This window comes from Chiloscyllium plagiosum, unplaced genomic scaffold (genome assembly GCF_037043375.1).
Source record: "Chiloscyllium plagiosum isolate Xiang-an unplaced genomic scaffold, Cpla_swu_hap1 HiC_scaffold_6, whole genome shotgun sequence".
NCBI classification, from domain to species: domain Eukaryota; kingdom Metazoa; phylum Chordata; class Chondrichthyes; order Orectolobiformes; family Hemiscylliidae; genus Chiloscyllium; species Chiloscyllium plagiosum.
The window spans coordinates 122,241,711-122,262,315 of NW_028270144.1; the positions used below are offsets into that span (position 1 = coordinate 122,241,711).

The 20,605-nt window shown below is 42.9% G+C and overlaps 1 protein-coding gene across 5 annotated transcripts in view; it reads left to right on the top strand.

Annotated features, from left to right (window-relative positions):
• sts (steroid sulfatase (microsomal), isozyme S) overlaps positions 1 to 15,765 on the top strand; it is a 70,505-nt gene extending 54,740 nt beyond the window's left edge. For 4 of the 5 annotated variants that reach the window (XM_087988400.1, XM_087988402.1, XM_043692406.2 and 1 more), the window contains exons 7-10: positions 520 to 657; positions 6,312 to 6,471; positions 7,115 to 7,236; positions 13,511 to 15,765. In XM_087988400.1, coding sequence (XP_087844526.1) covers positions 520 to 657; positions 6,312 to 6,471; positions 7,115 to 7,236; positions 13,511 to 13,884 — 794 coding nt within the window. In that variant the 3' untranslated portion in view covers positions 13,885 to 15,765. The remainder of the gene's footprint in view (positions 1 to 519; positions 658 to 6,311; positions 6,472 to 7,114; positions 7,237 to 13,510) is intronic. The other variant, XM_087988401.1, reaches the window with a different exon arrangement.
• The last annotated feature ends 4,840 nt before the right edge of the window (positions 15,766 to 20,605 follow it).

Sequence of the window (20,605 nt, forward strand, 5' to 3'; positions counted from 1 at the left end):
CTGGATGCTTCAGTTTCCTCCCACAGTCCAAAGATGTGCAGGTCAGGTGAATTAGTCATGCTAAATTGCCTGTAGAGTTAGGTGCACTAGTCAGGGGTAAATGTAGGGGAATGGGTCTGGGTGGGTTGCTCTTTGGAGGGTCAGTGTAGACTTGTGAGGCCAAAGGGCCTATTTCCACACTGTACAGAATCTAATCTAATCCAGAGTGGTAACCTCCACCTGTCCCCCAGCATCTATGCAGATTTGTGGTTGGAAATTCTAGATTTTTCATGCACTTTGTCTGAAAAAGATTTCCCTCCCAAATGGTCCAGCTCTACTTTTAAGATTATATGCCCTTGTTCTTGATTTCTCTTAAAGAGAAATTAGCTTCTCTCATAATTAAATCTTTAACTACATTCGTGTTCAGCTGTGAAGGTCAGGGGTAGGGGAGACGAAGGGCTGGGTGGAGTTCAAAATGTTGAACTCAGTTCCTCGGTCACTGGGAGGGATGCTAAATACATTTGCATTTTGAAATTTCAGGACAAATCTTGGCTTCCTTGGAAAGGCTTAATCTCAGTGACAGAACTCTGGTTTACTTCACCTCAGATCAAGGGGCCCATGTTGAAGAGATCTCTGACACTGGGGAGGTCCACGGAGGATGGAATGGCATCTACAAGGGTAAGTAAGCATCACCGTAATGAGAACAAATCATTCTGATAGTGCTTTACCCAATGAGAATTTCAGCAGAATAATGAGCCCCAGAAACAGTACTGTAGATATTTTGTGACCAACCTGTTCAAAGTTGTTATCACAAACCTCTGGAGATGTGGTACTTAAACCCAAGCTTCTGGCTCAGAGGTAAGAACACAGCCAGTGCACCACAAGAGCCCTAGAAACAATACTGTATGACTGGTTCAAATTCCACCCAGAAAGTGGTGGATATATGGAATGCTCTGCCCCAGAAGGCAGTGGAAGCCAAGTCGCTGGATACTTTCAAGAAAGAGATGGATAGAGCTCTTAAAGATAGTGGAATAAAGGGTTATGGGATAAGGCAGGAACAGGATACTGATTGTGGATGATCAGCTATAATCATAATGAATGTGGTGCTGGCTTGAGGGGCCGAATGGCCTAATCCTGCACCTACTGTCTATTGTCTATGTGTTGTCCCTTCCCTCTGAAAGGAGGTGACACTTTTCAACTGCTTCCATTACCTCACTAAATAATCATTCTTTTGCAGCTCACCACAACTTTCTCAAGGGCAAGTAGAGACAGGCAATAAATGCTGGCCCAGTCAGCGGTGCCCAATTCCCATGAGTGAACAAAAAAGCATCTATATTGAGAGTGCTGGGAGGCCCCCTATTAAAGCAGCAGTTCCTTCCTCTCATTGCCAGAGTTTCTCCCACTGGCTGTACACCACCTTCAGAATGATAGTAAGGAAGGTGTCCTTGAAGTGGGGCACAGTGTTTACGAAATCCGTAGCCTTTCTTTGATTTCGCTTGCATCAAGCTATGATATTTTGTTTATTCCTTCACTGGGTGTGGGCATTGATGGCTGGACCGGAATTCATTGCCCATCCATAGTTAGCCTTGAGAAGCTGCTTCTGAGCTGCTCCAACTTTGACTGATACAATCCCTTCAGGGTAGGAAGCAGGCCATTCTGCCATCAAGCCCATACCGACCCTCCAAAGAACATCCCCCCAGATCTACCCAGCTCCCCCCCCCCCCCAACTAAACCTGTAACTCGGCATTTCCCATGGCTAATCCATCTAGCCTACCCATCCGTGAACACTATGGGGCAATTTAGCACGGCCAATCCACCTCACCTGCACATCTTTCGACTGTGGGAGGAAACAGGAGCACTCAGAGGAACCCACGCAGACACTGGGAGAATGTGCAAACTCCACAGAGACAGTCGCCTGAGGCTGGAATCGAACCTGGAACCCTGACACTGTGAGGCAGCAGTGCTAACCACTTGCCCCTTGAAAGCAGTTCTCAAGACTTCCACTGTGACGTAACTGAGACTATATCAGGAAATAAACTGACGCTGAAGTGGGTGAGATGAAAGGCTTCAGAAAGACATGTTGAACGTATTTCTATCCAAGCTTGAAGTGCACACAAAATAATATCAAGATCATTGCTTCAGTTTCCCAGCATAACATGTCAACATCTGAAGCTCTTAACTTTTTAATTAACTGAGTCTTCCCATGAAGGTGCTTCTTCTTAATTAGTGCAACTTCTGACTACTCACTTAAATGGTGCATGTAAAATAACCACTGTAGATTTAGCGGATACTATCTCTAAATGAAGTTGGTGCACATTTGAAATGATCATCTTCTCTTCAAAGTACTTTACATCAGAGTTTAATTATTATTCAACGAAACAGAAACGGAACAATTTTACATTTAAAGCTCATTTAGTGGTGGATTATGGAGGAAATCTTTTTCAAACTTGCTTTGTAATTAGTAACTGCTAGATTTTCCAGTAACACTTCAGTGCCTTTAATCTTGTGTTAAATGCCGGATTGCTGGAATTTCCTGACCTAGTTGTATACAAAAGAGACTTTACTCTTTATTTGAAGTTACTCATTCTAAGAACATCATTGGGGATTCCATTCTCCACACTGTAGAAATGTTACAAGCAGCAGTGTGCCCCACCATCTCTGATGATGGTGCAAAGCTTCAGCCAGTTTCCCTTGCTGTTTCTTCTCTTATTCTGCAGTTCCAATAAAGTTGTCTTGCACAGCTTTCCTCCTGCCCTCATCGTCATTGCGTTGAAGTCAAGACCTTGGAGACTTAGTCTGTTCCTTTAGGCTTTTGTCACGTTTTCTTTTACACCTGAGACACAGCAGTCTGACAGTTTTCAAAAATAAAGAAGCTAAGAATTGTCATAATTTAATGCATACTTTTTTTTTCATGTTTCACCCATGTTCCGATCTACTATTAAAGATCCCAAAGCAGTAACTGACCTCTCTTAAAGATACCTAATCTCTCCAAAGCTACGTTGAGACTTTTTCTTCAAATTTGTGAGTGCTACGGGTTATGTTTCAGAAACCTCGGATGATGAAAATTGCCCTAAGTGAAGTCAGCTGCACTTTTCAACGTGCTGCAGTGTCTGAGAGTCTGGGATGTGTGAAATATGCCCCACCTTGATTCCGCTCTTTGATCTCCCTCCCAACCAAAATGGGGATTGCTGGATACTGAGACCTTCTAGATTCAAATCCCAGTCTATTTTGGCTAAAGTTAAAAATCACACAACACCAGGTTATAGCCTACCAATCTATTTGGAAATATGAGCTTTCACATAGCTGTGGAGCAGGATCATAAGACACAGAATTTATAGCAAAAGATCACAGTGTCATGCAACTGTTACAGTACAAGGGTTTGTTCAATATATCATATCATTTGTGTGATTTTTCAGTTTGTCAACCCCAGTCCTACACCGGCTCCTGCATATCATATTTTGGTTAAGGCAGTGAGCTGTTCTCAGCATTGAATGTATTCACTGAGATGGGGAATTCCAAAGCTTCACAACTGAGCACACTGGCCTAGTGGTTAACACTGCCGCCTCACAGCACCAGGAACCTGGGTTCTATTCCAGCCTCGGGTGACTGTCTGTGTGGAGTTTGCACATTCCCCCCGTGTCTGCGTGGGTTTCCTCTGGGTGCTCCGGTTTCCTCCCACAATCCAAAGATGTGCAGGTTAGGTGAATTGGCCATGCTAAATTGCCCATTGTGTTCAAGGAGGTGTAGGTTAGGTGCATTAGTCAGGGTTAAATGGTAAGGGAATAGGTGTAGATGGGTTACCTTTTGGAGGGTTGGTGTGGACTCGTTGGACCAAATGGCCTGTGTGCACACTGTAGGGATTCTGTGACCCTTGTAAAGAGATTTCTCCCTATCTCAGTCTTTAGTGGCTGATTTGTTATCCTCCCCAGGCAGAGAAAATAGCCTTTCAGAATGTGTCCCATCAACCCCTCTAAAAATATGATGCGCGTCAATGAGGACCTCTTTTATTCTCCTAAATTCTAGACAATAAAAAAGTCATTCCCCTCAATCTTTCCTTGTTCCTTTCCTCTACCTCCCCTTCGAGGCACACGTAACTTCCCTCAGGTAAGCAGGCCCAACTGTCCACAGAGCTCCCAGTGTGGCCTTGCCAAGGCACTGTACAATTGCAACAAGAAGATGTGTCTTTGGATTTGAAGCGTCAACTCTGTTTCTCTCTCCATGGATGCTGCAGACGTGCTGAGCTCTCCAGCACTTTCAGTTTTAACATCAGATTAGCTGGGCCATCTTGTCCTTCTCCAGACGATGGCAGGATTGACAGCAAGGCAGTCTTCAGGCCCCCTGTTTCCCAATGCCTGGTCAGTCAATTGAGGGGGGAGTACCTGATTGCTAGGAACCTGACCCAATGGGCCCTAAGCTGTGTTTTCAGCTGGCAAATTCTTTCTCAAACCCTCGGTGGGCCCTTCAGAGCAGGAAGGCTATCCTGCGTCCCTGCCTGCCCACTGTGACTCCAACCCTCTCCAAAGGAGGTTGGGGCAAGCTGTCACACTATTAACTCTCTTCCTCGATGTACCAATGCTGCTGACAATTTTGTTTTAATTTCGCATTTCCAGCACCTGTAGTTTTTTGCTTTTGTGTCACGTTTGAACATACAGGTTAGGAGTAGGAATAGGCCATTTGGCTTCCCGAGTCTACTCCACCATTAAGTGAGATCATAGCTGATCTGATTACTCCACATCAGTGGATTAGTGTCTGATGGTGCAGGTTGAAACATCTTGAGTGAGATCACTGAGCTGGGTGCTGTTTGGAATTGTGATCCTTGGTAAAATATTAATGATAACACTGATCCAGACATTCCACTCCATTAAATGCATTACAACATCTCTCTCGTATGCTGTGTAGAAAAAGTCTCATTTGTTTTCTTCTGATTCTATATGTTCCAAATGTGACATCTTATCAAATTAAAATGTTTCGAACCCCTTATAAAATTGTATAGTACAGGTACACATTCCTTTATCCGAAATCCTTGGGGCCAGTTGTTTTTCGGGCTTTGGGATTTTTTGGATTTCAGAGTAAATGACATTTTCACAGTGAAATAAAAAGAAGCTTAGCAAACAGCAGACCCACGTGTGACTAATACGAGTGCTGAGACACAATTGATGCCTGCCAGTGCTGGGCCACGCCACCACATCATATCTGAGTGACGTGGGTCGAGTGGGTGTGGAGTTGGTTCACCCGATCGCATGCCAAACAAGTTTGTTATGCAGAAAAAAACCTTCACGGAGAAAATTTCAGATTTTGGAGCTTTTCAGATTTTGGAATTTCGGATAAAGGATTGTGTACCTGTACTGAAGGATACCATTGGCCCATTGTGCCTGGATGGTCGTCCCGGTCCTCTTCCCTATTCATACAGTACTGTAACTTATTTCCTTTCTATGGCACAGAAGTAGTGTTACTGGACTAGTAATCCAAAGACCAGGCACAAGGTTTCGATACAGGGATTCAAATCCTGCAACAGTGGCTGGCAGAATTTCAATGCATTTAATGAATAAATTTGGAGAAAAAAATGCCATTCTGATCAATAATGACTTTGAAACTACTCTATTGTCATTAAAAACACAGCTGTTTCACCAATGGTTTTGGTCAAGAAAATTTGCCACTCTCATCTAGCCTGGCTTATGCCTGACTCGAGATGCAAGTCATGTGGGTGTGTTTTAACTCCCCCCCCAGAAATGGCCCAGCAAGTCACTCCGTTACAGCAAATGTTACAAAAGCAGAAGCACAACAGGTTTCTCACATCACATTGACTGCAGCACTTCAAAAAGGTGGCTTCCCACCATCTCCTCAAAGGCGACGAGAAGTTGGCACTGAATGATGGCCTTCCAAACAATACTCACATCTCAAGAATAAATAAAAATAAAATATTTATCGCATGACGTTTTGAAAGTTGTTGTTGAATCCATCAGTCTTCCAGATCATACGGAATTATGATTTTGCAGAAATACTTTTTCTCCGCGATGTTTCTTTTTTGAATTATTTAAATCTGTGTCCCCTGGCAACTGGCCCTTCTGCAAGTGTAAATAGCTTTTCCTTATTTACTCTATGTATGAACCCCTCGAAATTTTGAACAGCAGTACTAAGTCTTCCATTAACCACGTCTACTCTCCTCACAATTTCGGGTGCAGTGACTTCTCTTGTTATGAGGGCAAGTTCAGCAACCATTCTATGCCCACACCCTACCGGGGCATCTGATCAATCTTGTTTCCATTAATTAATCTTTCTGTCCACATTTTGGCTTTTTCACAGGCTTTGTATTTTCTTTCCTAAATGTTTAGGTGGAAAAGCAACAAACTGGGAAGGTGGAATCCGGGTACCTGGACTCCTCAGGTGGCCTGGAGTCTTAATAGCAGGCAGGAGCATTGATGAGCCGACCAGCAACATGGATCTCTTCCCAACAATTGTCAGACTCTCAGAAGCCACAATGCCCAGAGACCGGTAAGCAGGCGATGCAGAAGAGAAAGGACAATGTGAACCTTGCACACATACGTGAACTAAAACAGAAATAGCTGGAAAAGCTCAACAGGTCTGGCAGTATCTGTAGAGAGAAATGAGGGTTAACTTTTCAGGTCCAGTGAGGAAGGGTCACTGGACCCGAAACGTTAATTCAGATTTCTCTCCACAGATACTGCCAGATCTGCCGAGCTTTTCCAGCAATTTCTGTTTTTGTTTCTGATTTACAGCATTCACATTTCTTTCGGTTTTTGTTTAGTGTGAACCTTGCATTGGGTCATTCGAAAGTGCTGTTACCTGTGACTTGGGAAGCTGTCACCTGTCCAGTTCACTGTCTGTTCAACAAAGTTCTCTGATGCATCTGTGTGCAAAGTGAATATTTTCCTATTGGTGTAAAGTCACAGACAACCATCATTTCAGGTCAATTAATGATTCTATTGTTGGAAAGTGGAATGAGTGTAGGATTAGTACAGACACAATGGGTTAAATGGCCTCTTCTGTACTGTATAATGCTATGATCACATATACTCTTGCCTTTTCTGTTGCAACTGACTACCCCTCAGTTACCCTCCAGATGAGCTCGAGTGACTGAAATATTAAACCTGCCTCTACCCTGCTCTCCCGCCAGGATAATCGATGGCCAGGACCTGATGCCTCTGCTACTAGGTGAAGTGCAGCAGTCAGAGCATGAGTTTCTCTTCCACTACTGTAACAGCTATTTAAGTGCAGTTCGCTGGCATCCAAGGCACAGTAAGTCCAATAGTTTCTGGTACTTTAAAGTAGTTAACAGAAGCTTTTAAGTAGGCATGTTAAGGCTGTAACTTATAAAACAGTTTGGTAGTTACAGCAGTTCACACACATGTATCCTTTGCTGGGTCTACAGGTTGAGCTGTTTGGAGTTTGCTGCCTCAGCTCTTTGCACCAGGAGTACTCATTAAGGCACTGGTTTAAATGGTTAAATACAATGGGAGAGGTCACTCAAAGAAGAGTTGTACCTGCTGATCGATTTCAGGTCCAGCTCAACAAGTGTATTTTATTTAATCCTGAAGAGAGAAGACAAACATTAGCTGCACGTAGACGAACAGATAGATTCACTTAAAATTGGTCAACTCATACTCACTAGTTTAGCCTGATAGGAGAAAAGTGAGACTGACCCCACTATTCTTCATGCACTGATCCACCAGTCAAAGAAAAAGCCCAATGCATTTATGTTGGGGTTAGTTAGCTCAGTTGGTGAAATGGATGGTTTGCAATGCAGAGTTACGCCAACAGGGTGGACTTAATTCCCACAGCGGCTGAGATTGCCATGAAGGACTCTGCTCCTCAACCTCTCCCCTCACCTTAAATGTGGTGACCCTCACCTTAAACCACCATCAGTCATCGCTATCTGATGAGAGAGCAGCCACATGGTTCAGTAGGACGATGGTGATTTTAGCCTTTACCTGAGAAGTGCACAGAAGATATGATAAAGAAGCAGGTCATTCAGCCCACCAGTCCATGCTGGTGTTTGTGCTAGACTTACACCTCCTCCCACCTTTCCTCAATCGATCACCATTTAGCTTCTCTCTCTCCTCCCTCCAATCCTTGTCTATATTCACCTTAAAAGCATCTAAAATATTTACTACAACCTCTCTCTCTCTCTCTCTCTCTCTCTCTCTGTGGTAGCGAGTTCCACATTCTCACCATTCTCTGTTTAATGAAGTTTCTTCTGAATTTGCTGTTGGATTTCTTGTTGCCTGTGTGTGTCTGAAATCATGTCTCACAAACTTGATTGAGTATTTTGAAGAAGTAACAAGGAGGATTGATTAGGGCAAAGCGGTAGATGTGATCTATATGGGTTTCAGTAAGGCATTCAACAAGGTTCCCAATGGGAGATTGGTTAACAAGGGTAGATCTCACGGAATACAGGAAGAACTAGCCATTTGGATACAGAACTGGCTCAAAGGTAGAAGACAGAGGGTGGTGGTGGAGGGTTGTTTTTCAGACTGGAGGCCTGTGACCGGTGGAGTGCCACAAGGATCAGTGCTGGGTCCACTACTTTTTGTCATATATATATTTATATAAATGATTTGGATGTGCGCATACGGGGTATAGTTAGTAAGTTTGCAGATGACACCAAAATTGGACACATAGTGGACAGTGAAGAGGGTTACCTCAGATTACAATAGGATCTTGATCAGATGAGCCAATGAGCTGAGAAGTGGCAGATGGAGTTTAATTTAGATAAATGCGAGGTGCTGCATTTTGGGAAAGCAAATCTTAGTAGGACTTATACACTTAATGGTAAGGTCCTAGGGAGTATTGCTGAACAAAGAGACCTTGGAGTGCAGGTTCATAGCTCCTTGAAAGTGGAGTTGCAGGTAGATAGGATAGTGAAGAAGGCGTTTGGTATGTTTTCCTTTATTGGTCAGAGTATTGAGCACAGGAGTTTGGAAGGTCATGTTGCAGCTGTACAGGACATTGGTTAGGCCACTGTTGAAATACTGCGTACAATTCTGGTCTCCTTCCTATTAGAAAGATGTTGTGAAACTTGATAGGATTCAGAAAAAATTTACAAGGATGTTGTCAGGGTTGGAGGATTTGAGCTGTAGGGCGAGGTTAAATAGGCTAGGGCTGTTTTCCCTGGAATGTTGGAGGCTGAGGGGTGACGTTATAGAGGCTTTTAAAATTATGAGGGGCATGGATAGGATAAATAGACAAAGTCTTTTCCCTGGGGTGGGGGAGTCCAGAACTAGAGGGCATAGGTTTAGGGTGAGAGGGGAAAGATATAAAAGAGACCTAAGGGGCAACTTTTTCGCGCAGTGGGTGGTACGCGTATGGAATGAGCTCCAGAGGATGTGGTGGAGGCTGGTACAATTAAAAGGCATCTAGATGGGTATGTGAATAGGAAGGATTTGGAGGGATATGGGCTGGGTGGTGGCAGGTGGGACTAGATTGGGTTGGGATATCTGGTTGGCATGGACGGGTTGGACCAAAGGGTCTGTTTCCATGTTGTACATCTCTATGACTCTATGACTGTATCTGGCATTGATAGCCTCTGGTTATGATTTCTCATTAAAAGTAAACACTCTCTATATCTACTCTACCAAAACATTACAATTTCAACGATCTCTAATAGACCAACACTGGACCTTTTTTTCAAAAAAAATGGATCTAATGGATTTCTTAATCTGTGATCTTTATAAATCTTCCCTCTCCAGTGCTTCGATAGCCATTTTATAATGTGGAAACTAGAACTGCACCCAACACACCAAGTGTGACCTATTTCCATTTCAGAGTGTGGACAATACCTTGTTTTCATCACTTCACCAGACAGTATGAAGGCAGTACAGTAAACACTCAGTACCTCACTGGACTGTCAGCCTAGATTATCTGCTCAGGTCTCTGAAATGGAGCTTGAGGCCATGACCTTCTGAGCTGACAGTACGACTAACTGAGCTGCAAATGACAGGAAATAAAACTCAAGAAAAGCAGTAATAAGTCATGACTGACAAGGTAAGGAGAGTATGAATCAAAAATGAAGGAAGTAGTTCGTAAAATCAATGATGGTGGTGGCATTTTGTTAAAGATCGCAACCTCTTGCAGAACATGCCAAGAAATATGAGATATTGAGTGCCAGTGTTATCTTGGGCTCTATGTCACGCTGTAGGGAATTAAGTACTTCACTCATTCTGATCATATTGATGTGTTGCAGCACCTGCCTGTCTATCTAATCCACATCTACAGACAATATGTCCTCTTAATATGCAAAAGTAATTCTGCTGGGGATGATTCTCCATGTGTCCATATGCGACTGACAGGGATACAATACAGCAGTTTTGGGATGAGTGGGTGACTCAAACCACATGCTATCAAATAAAATTTAAAGAGACTACTGCAATAGCTGGTCAAAAGAATCTGCTGAATAGATAGGTTTTAAATTTCCATATTCTTCCCATTGCAATAATCAAATTAGATATTTATTTAAAATCTGAAATTTTTAAATGGTACATATTATACATTTTCAAGTTACAGTTACGCTCTCCTTGCTCTCGCACTAAAGGGAATGACTACAGTAGGTCTGATTTGCCTAATCTCCATTCTGAGGGTAAACGTGGTGATTTATTATGGAAACATATTAAAATGGGAACTAAATTCCGTCTGAGTCCCACCCCTTTCATCTGTAAATTATACTTGGTCTTGAGACCCAGTTTTCCATACTAGAGGTAGCTCATATAATATGATGTGTAACACAGTAAAGTATCTACAATGGATAGTATCTCAGCTGAATTCCGACAAAGTAATTCTATCTTCGTGACAGATCATGTTTGTGGGACCATATCAAGTAAAAAGGCAGCAGAAAAAGAGACAGAAACGGAGTTTCCAAAGCAGCAGAGCTTCCTTTTGCTGTTCAGTTTATACCGTAACTTATTCTCATATGAGATAGAAAGAAACTAACTCAATGAGTAGACTTCACACTGCTCAATGTGCTGAAAGATTAGTGGATCTCCTCTTATTACAAGTTCGTTTTTGGGATGTGAACAAAGAACAATACAGCACAGGAACAGACTCTTTGGCTTAGAGGCTGTACCAACACGTGATGACTTTCTAAATTTTAAACTTTTTTGCCCCTGTGGGGTCTATATCCCTCTATTCCCTGCCTATTTGTATATCTGTCAAGATGCCTCCTAGACATTACGATTGAATCTGCCCTCACCACCTCCTCTGGCAGCGCATTCCAGGCACTTAGCACCCTCAAATGTCACGAGCAAAGGCAGTATTTACATATAGCCAATCCCTAATTGTCCTTCAGGGGGTGTGTATATCCTTTGGCGCTTGGGTTATCATTCTTTGCAAACAGGAATAGGACCAAAACATGCCAAGCTGATTGCAGATACTACAGGGTGCCCTGCGCTCATTGAATCATACCCCAGCAATAGCCACAAACATCAGGGGTGAGGAAAGATCTCGGAGGGCTGGGTGAGAGAGAACAAAAATAACTAGCAAGAACTGTTGATCATCTGAATTTAAATCATTTGTTTGAGTATATAGAATTTCAAGAATGAAATTATGCTGCGCACTGTGATATAGTGTCATAAAGATGTACAGCCTGTTTGGTCCAACTTGTCCATGCTGACCAGATATCCTAAATTAATGTATTTCCATTTTCCAACACTTGGCCCATATCCCCCTAAACCCTTCCTATTCAGATTCCCATCCAGATGCCTTTTAAATATTGTAATTGTACCAGCCTCCACCACTTACTCTGACAGCTCATTCCATTCATGCACCACCCTCTGTGTGAAAGAGTTGCCCTTTAGGTCCCTTTTAAATCTTTCCCCTCTCACCTTAAACCTATGCCCTCTAGTTTTGGACTACCTCACTTGGAGAAAAGACCTTGGCTATTCACCCTATCCATGCCCCTCATGATTTTATAAACCTCTCAGGTCAGCCCTCAGCCTCTGGTGCTCCAGAGAAAATAGCCCCAGCCTATTCAGCCTCCCACTACAGCTCAAAGCTTCCAACCCTGGCAACACCCTTGTAAATCTTTTCTGAACCCTTTCAGGTTTCACAACATCCTTTCTATATCAGGGAGATCAGAATTGCACGCAGTGTTCCAAACGTGGCCTAACCAATGTCCTGTACAGCCACAATGTGATCTCCCAACTCCTGTATTCAATACTCTGACCAATAAAGGAAAGCATACCAAACGCCTTCTTCACTATCCTGCCCATCCTGGGACTCCACTTCCAAGAAACTATAAATTTGCTTTCCAAGGTCTCTTTGTTCAACAACACTGCCCAGGACCTCAGCATTAAATGTATAAGTTCTGCCCTGATTTGCCTTTCCAAAATGCAGCATCTCACATTTATCTAAATTAAACTCCATCTGCCACTCCTCGGCTCTTTGGCTCATCTGATCAAGATCCCGTTATACTCTGAGGTAACGTTCTTTGCTGTCCACTACACCTTCAATTTTGGCATAATCTGCGAACTTACTAACTAAAGCTACTATGATCACATCCAAATCATTTATATAAATGACAAAAAGCAATGGATCCAGCACTGATCCTTGCGATACACCTCTAGTCACGGGTCTCCAGTCTGAAAAGCAACCCTCTACCAGCACCATCTGCCTTCTACCTTCAAGCCAGTTCTGTATCTAGATGCTTTCATGTTGTATGGTCTATAATAGTGCAGTGTAACAAATATTGTGTATCTACTGGTAGCTTCTGGGAGATCTGATCTGAACAGTTGGGTGGTCACAATTGTTATGGACCAGGCCAGGCCTCCTCAAAACATATCAAGAAAGTAGCCCTGACCCAAACTTTTCTAGTTGTTTTAAGCAGGTGTAAAGTGGATATTCCAGGAGGGATGCAGTTGGCCCAACCACTTAGTTTTAAACAAAACAGAATTTACTTGCAAGATTACCGAATAAAATGCAAACAAAAGAGAAGAGAATACAGAATAACTTAACCTATCCCAAAACCCAATAGACTATCCCAACTTAATGATGCTGTTCAAAATTCCTGCAACAATCCCCATAAACACTCCTTGACACAGAATTTAAAATCAAACACAGGGCGTTACAGGAGAGCGAGAGAGAGAGATGGCAGAGACATTCAGCATGGAACACCTTCTCCCATGTAGCTGTTTATTTTGGATTTCCATATAACAACTGACTAGCAGATCTCAACAGCAGACTGCTAAAACCAAACCAAGCCAGACCAGAGAAAAGCCGAGCTGGGAGAACTGGCCACCCCCTTTCAATGTACAAGTGTTTTTTTTTAAACTTGAAAGCCTTTTGCCTAAGGCAATATCTGTTGGCTGTAATCAAACTAGCCCTAAAAACCCATCTAAGCCAGACACCCCAAAGTCTCTGTGTTTATAAACCCTCTGGAAAAAAACCAAGGGCAATATAACTTTGTTAAAGGAGCAGCATTGTCACGCAATACCTATGTGAACTGGCAAACTTGCCAGCAATAATGATTTATTTAATAATGTTAATATCTCATGTACAATTTATCCCCCTATGTTTATCACAGGTTCCTCTATATGGAAAGCTCACTTCTTCACACCAAACTTCAATCCAGAGGGGTCTCAGGGTTGCTTCGACACACATGTTTGCTTCTGCTATGGAGATTTCATCAATCCTCATGACCCACCTTTGCTCTACGACCTCTTGAGGGACCCATCAGAATCATTCCCACTAACACCCACCTCAGAATCCCAATATCACCAGATTCTGGAAGTGATGAAGGAGGCTGTAAGGAAGCACCAGGAGACTCTGACACCAGTGCCCGATCAGTTATCAATAGGTAATTTGATTTGGAAGCCTTGGCTCCAACCCTGCTGCAGCACTGTGTGGAAACGCTGCTACTGTGATAAAGAAAGAAACAGCAGCACAGCACTGGATTGAATAATGGATTAAATACAACTCCCTCATCTGAGGCCTCAGGAAAGATGAGCATTTGGCATGATTGTATTTTTCTTTCCTTCTCTCATCGTTTGTTGTGTACACTCTTTCCTTCCTTTTTTCCTTTCTTTCTTTCAATTTCTTATTTTCTCTTCTCTCTCTTTATCTCACTCTCTCTCTTCCTCTGTCCTTTCTTCCTCTCTCACTTTCTTTCTCTCTCTCCTTTCTATCCTTTTCTATCTCTTTATTTTTCGCTCTCCTTTCTTTCGCTCGCCTCTTTCTTTCTCTGTCACTTTTTTTCTTTCTCTTTCTTTCTCTCTCTCTCTCACACACACTCTCACCTCTCTCACACACACATTGTCTCTCTGTCCTTTACAAACACACTATCTGTCAGACATTTGTTTGGTGTAGTGTACTGGTAGTTGTGCCCTGAGCAAATGGCTCGCTGATATCGAACTGAGAATGATGCACCCATGCGTCACTGAGTGCTATGCCAAAGTTCAGGTTAATGTAGGGTTGAAGAAAATTTTCTCCTAATCTAACCATCCCCCAAATCCAATTTGTAAGTATTTGACATTTTCAAAGATGACAAAATGCTCAGCTCTAAATCTGTCCTTATCTTTCAATCCCTCCATGAGTTTGGCCACTTAGTAGCCATCCTTCTCCAGCTCTATGTAGCACCAAACTCCATCCCCTACACTCTCCCAGCAAAGATGACTTGAGCCTTCATCTGCCTGACTGCTTCTCTCCAAGAATCCCCTCACTGAAGCCTCTGTATTTCTGTTCTCTGCTTCTAAATGCTTTACTCAACGGCTGAACACTTGGCCTCTTCTCCTAATCTCTCCTTTCCTCGCTCAGTGACTGTTTTCAATATGTCACCTTTTATGCACCTTGGGACTTTATTTTATGACGGAATGAAGGATACTAAATGTGGTTTATTGACCTTCTTTTATTAATGAGCACAATATTCACAATATTTTAAATAGGAAGATGTCTGACTCCAATTTCAACAGGTGATGCCAAACAGGTTGAGATAATTGTTGACCGATCTATCTGATCTATATTGAGATATGGCCACCGCACTTCAGGCATTGTATGTATACATCACCATATATTAATCATTCCATTGTTATGCAAAAAAAGGGAGTGAAAGACATTTGTCCCTCAATGGTTTACTCGGATCTCGGGTAATAGCTGGGCTTTGACAAGCACTTACCTAATCACCAAGAGGAAAAGCTTGATCTTCTATTTACTTCAGCGTTTGGAGAAGACCAACACACATCAACGTCAGGATGTGCTGCAATAGCAGCAAACTGTATCTCTTTGCCTGAAAGGGGCAGACCGTTATACACAGAGAAGCATCGCAGCAATCTCTATGAATATAACTGACTAATGCCTCATGCACTGCATGGTGTTCCAACACGTCCTGTGATGTACGACAGGAGGTCTGCCACGGTACAAGTTTTGCATGTGTGTGGTGTCCTATAGGAAAAATTGGGATTTCAAAGTGAACTTAAGACTTGAGTATTTATGGTCGCGTTTCATGACTTCAGGTTGTCTCAAAGTGCTTCACCGCCGCAGAGATACTCCTGAAGTGTAGGCGCCGTTGTAATGTAGGAATCAACGGAGTTGCATTAAAAGTAGGGTGAAAAACAAAAATAATCATGGCCACTTAGGATCGTTTGAACCGGTTTCATTTTAAAGGAAGCTATTGAGACATGTTCGAGAAACCAGCAGTCACTCAGTCCTTTCTAATTCTCTAAACATGACTCGGTTGTTAAAATTTATTTAATATGTACTATGTCCTCAGATGTAAAATGTGATTGCTAATGTTGGAATTATAGATATTTTGCAAAGGGGTTTTCAAATAAAAAGGCACGGATACATATGGTTCTTGTGATTTTTCAGTCAGAGGAGGTTAATGATTGAGGGAACCTCCTGTGACTCCACACTTGTCATTCAAAGCTGAAACTTTATTGCTGGAACAGCACAGCAGGTCAGGCAGCATCCAGGGAACAGAAGATTCGACGTTTCGGGCACACGCCCTTCCTCAGGAATGAGCAGAGAGTGTTCAGCAGGAGAAGATAAAAGGTAGGGAGGAGGGACTTGGAGGAGGGGCGTTGGAAATGTGATAGGTGGAAAGAGGTCAAGGTGAGGGTGATAGGTCGGAGTAGGGTGGAGGCGGAGAGGTCAAGAAGAAGACTGCAGGTCAGGAAGGCGGTGCCGGGCTGGAGGGATTCGGCTGAGACAAGGTGGGGGGAGGGGGGATGAAGAAACTGGTGAAGTCCAAGTTCATCCCCTGTGGTTGGAGGGTTCCCAGTCGGAAGATAAGACGCTCCTCCTCCGACCGTCGCGTTGTTGTGGTTTGGCGGTGGATGAGTCCAATGACCTGCATATCCTCAGTGGAGTGGGAGGGGGAGTTGAAATGCTGTGCTACTTGTCATTCAAACCCTTGTAGCAATATAGGAAACATATATAGAGCTGGTATTTCCTGGTTGACTAAACAATATTCAGAGGACTTTAGCTGGGGAATGAGTCCCTGTGCAGCGTGGTGGTGGTGGTGGTGTCAGGGGGTGGGAGGGGGAGGTGGTAGACAGTGTGATCAGGCCACCCTGAACAGGGTTTTCAGTTGTCCTTGCAGAATGTAACTGACAGGTGCTTTGAGTAGAATTGCCACCCAGAGACACCCTGATTGACAGAGATAACATTGGGGGAGTGGGAGTGCTCTCCAAATCAATCCACTGCCCGTGGGAAACCTGCTTTGAAATGGCTAGACATGGCTTCATTACCTGCTTCTATCAGGAGACAGAAGTTGGTTTTAGGATATTGAAAATAATTGCATTCACTTCTGATAGCTGGAAGCTACATCTGTTCATAAGCAATATAGTGAACATGTTCAGTTCTCAACAAACGTTCAGAGACCAACTTGTTATGGATTAGGCCAGACCCCCTCAAAACGTTTCAGGAAGCTAGCCCAGGCCCTAATGTTTCCAGTTGTTTTGGGCAGGTATAGAGTGGATATTCCAGGAGTGATGCAGCTGGTCAAAGCCCTTCGGTTTTAAACAAAACAGAATTTATTTACAGAGTAGGGAACGAAACAAAAAAAAAAAGAGGACAGAATGCAGAATAACTTAATATCTCCGAAAACCCAACAGACTATCCCAACTTAATGATGCTGTTCCAAATTCCTGCAGCAATCCCCATAAACACCTCTTGGCACATAAAGTAAAATCAAACACGGGATCTTACAGGAGAGAGAGAGATATCAGAGAGATTCAGCATGGAACACCTTCCATGTAGCTGTTTCTTTTGGATTCCCAGCCAACAACTGAGCAGTAGCTCTGAATAGCCAGAGTGCTCGAACCAAACCAGACCAGAGAACATCCAAGCTGGGAGAACTAGCCACTCCCCTTACATTGTGCAAGTGTACTTTTTAAACTTAAAAGCTTCTCCAAGTAGATGAATGCAGATAAAATGCAACCTCTCTCTTTACAATTCCTCTGAAAAGAATCCAAGGACAATCTAACCTTGTTAAAGGAGCAACATCATTTGACCTCCTCCTTTAAAAATATGCACCATCAATAATCAAAGATGGCTACATTCCGTTTAATCTTATACTGATGGCATACTATAACAGAAATACACATCACATTGACAATAATCATGCAAACGTGCACACTACATTCTATTAATTTGCTTTACTCCCGCCACCGAATACTGTTTCTCATCCAAGTCTGGACACTGCGTTGGAAATCACACTTTCTCATCCTTACACGTGCCCAGTTTTCAAGTTGAATGGCTGTAACAACAAGCTCCACCTAAACAGTCTGGAATTTTCATCCTTAAATTTCTCCACAAACTTCAATGGTCAGTGTGTATGATTCTCTCAGATACTTTACTGGTAACATAAACATTGAAATGTCTCAAAGTCTCCTTTTCAACTGTCGAACATTTCTGCTGATGAATGTTCAACTTCCTGGATAAATACCCAATAGGTCTTTCTAACTTCTTGTTGTCTTCCTGTAGCAGCACAGCACCGAAACCCACATCTACCTTGAATGGCTTAGCGTAAATTAGGTATGGCTAATACCAGGGCAGTGGTTAACACAGGTTTCAGGCTGTCAAATGCTTTCTGACAGTCCACTGTCCACTGAAGCTTCTTGCCTTTCCTTAGCGATTCAGTGAGTGGAGCAGCCACACTGCCAAAATTTGGTCCGAATTTTCAATAAAATCCATTCAATCCCAGGAATCGTAGTACTGCTGTTTTTGTTGATGGTATGGGAAACTCACAAATTACCTTTGTTTTTGCATCCCATGCAGCCATTTATCAATGTCCAATAACGTAGCCAGGAAGGTGACTTGGGCTTTGACAAATCAATTTTAGCTGGGTTTATCCCCAAGCCTGCCTTCCAATGTCAATCGAACAATTCATATAAATGTTGCAAATGTTCCTTCATGTATGACTAAAAATCACCAGGTCATCGATATATATATACGACACAGTTGTGTAATCCGGCAATGACCTTATTGGTTAGTCTCTGAAATGAGGCTGGCACATTTTTCATATGGAACAGCATGACTTTAAACTGATGCAGTTCATTCGGTGTTACAAAAGCCAAAATTGTCTTCGCTCTTTCGGACAAAGGTACCTGCCAGTATCCGTTGAGCAAGTCTAACTTAGAAATATAAGTTGCTTGTCCCACCTTTTCAACACAGTCTTCTAAATGTGCATCAGCCTCTGTAACTACATTGACTTTGCAATAGTCCACACGTAACCATTGGGTACCATTTGGTTTTGGCACATTATCATGGGTGAGTTCCAGTCACTGTAACTCACTTTGATTATATCATCTTGGAGCATACATTCAATCTCCTTTTGAACCTGTGCCAACTTTGGAGGGTTATGCCTATAAGACTGTCGCTTATTCAGAACAGCATCTCCTATATCTACATAGTGCATAATTAGGTTAGTACTTCCCAGCTTATTTCCACATATCTCCCATATATTGCGATAGCAACAACACTTTAAGGTCTGGAAGGCAATTCAATCATTTTTCCCAATTTTTGACAACTCCCTCACTGTCTACTTTAATTTGAGGAATGTCCAATTCAGAATCGTCTCAACTTGGTTCTTCCCACTGTGTTGTAATAAATAACGTTCTCCCTCTTGCTTTCCTTCCCTGTCAAAACACCTTTTGAGCATATTCGCATGACACACTCTGTGAGATTTCTTTCCATCTGGAGTCCTTATCAAATAGTTCACTTCATTCAATTCAACAAGAGGTGAGGCCATACTGGATTTGGTTCTGGGTAACGAACCAGGCCAGGTGTTAGAATTAGAGGTAGGTGAGCACTTTGGGGATAGTGACCATAATTCGGTGATTTTTACACTCGTGATGGAGAGGGATAAGTGTGTACTACAGGGCAAGAATTATAGCTGGGGTAAGGGAAATTATGATGCGGTGAGGCATGACTTAGGATGTGTGGCTTGGAAAAGTAGACTCCAAGGCAAGAGTGTAAATGATATGTGGAACTTGTTCAAGGGGCAACTATTGAGTGTCCTTGATAATTATGTACCTGTCAGGCAGGAAGGAAAGGGTCGTGCGAGGGAGCCGTGGTTTAATAAGGAATTGGAATCCCTTGTTAAATGGAAGAGGGCGGCCTATCTCAAGATGAGACGTGAAGGTTCAATTGGGGCGATTGAGAGTTATAGGGTAGCCAGGAAGGACCTGAAGAGAGAGCTAAAAGCAGCAAGGAGGGGACATGAAAGGTCCTTAGTAGATAGGATTAGGGAAAACCCTAAGGCTTTCTATAGGTATGTTAGGAATAAAAGAATGACTAGGGTAGGAATAGGTCCAGTCAAGGATAGTAGGGGGAAGTTGCGTGTGGAGGCGGAAGAGATTGGGGAGACACTGAATGAATACTTTTCTTCAGTATTCACTCAGGAACAGGGCATTGTTGTCGATGAGAATACTGAGGAACAAATAAGTAGAATGGATGGCTTTGAGGTATGTAGAGAAGAGGTGTTGGAAATCCTGGAAAAGGTGAAAATAGATAAGTCCCCTGGGCCTGATGGCATTTATCCTAGGATTCTCTGGGAAGCAAGGGAGGAGATTGCAGAGCCATTGGCCTTGATTTTTATGTCCTCTTTGTCTACAGGAGTAGTCCCAGAAGACTGGAGGATAGCAAATGTGGTTCCCTTGTTCAAAAAGGGGAGTAGGGATAGCCCTAGTAACTATAGGCCGGTGAGTCTCACTTCTGTTGTGGGCAAAGTCTTAGAGAGAATTGTAAGGGATAGGATTTATGCACATCTGGATAGGAATAATGTGATCAAGGATAGTCAGCATGGTTTTGTGAAGGGCAAGTCGTGCCTCACAAACCTTATTGAATTCTTTGAAAAGGTGACGAAGGAGGTTGATGAGGGGAAAGCGGTAGATGTGGTATATATGGATTTTAGTAAGGCGTTTGATAAGGTTCCCCATGGTAGGCTACTGCAGAAAATACGGAGATATGGCATTGAGGGTGAGTTGGAGGTTTGGATTAGGAATTGGCTGGATGGAAGAAGACAGAGGGTAGTAGTTGATGGCAAAGTTTCTTCATGGAGTGCCGTCACTAGCGGTGTTCCGCAAGGATCTGTTTTGGGACCATTGCTGTTTGTCATTTTTATAAATGACCTGGAAGAGGGGTTAGAAGGTTGGGTGAGCAAGTTTGCGGATGATACGAA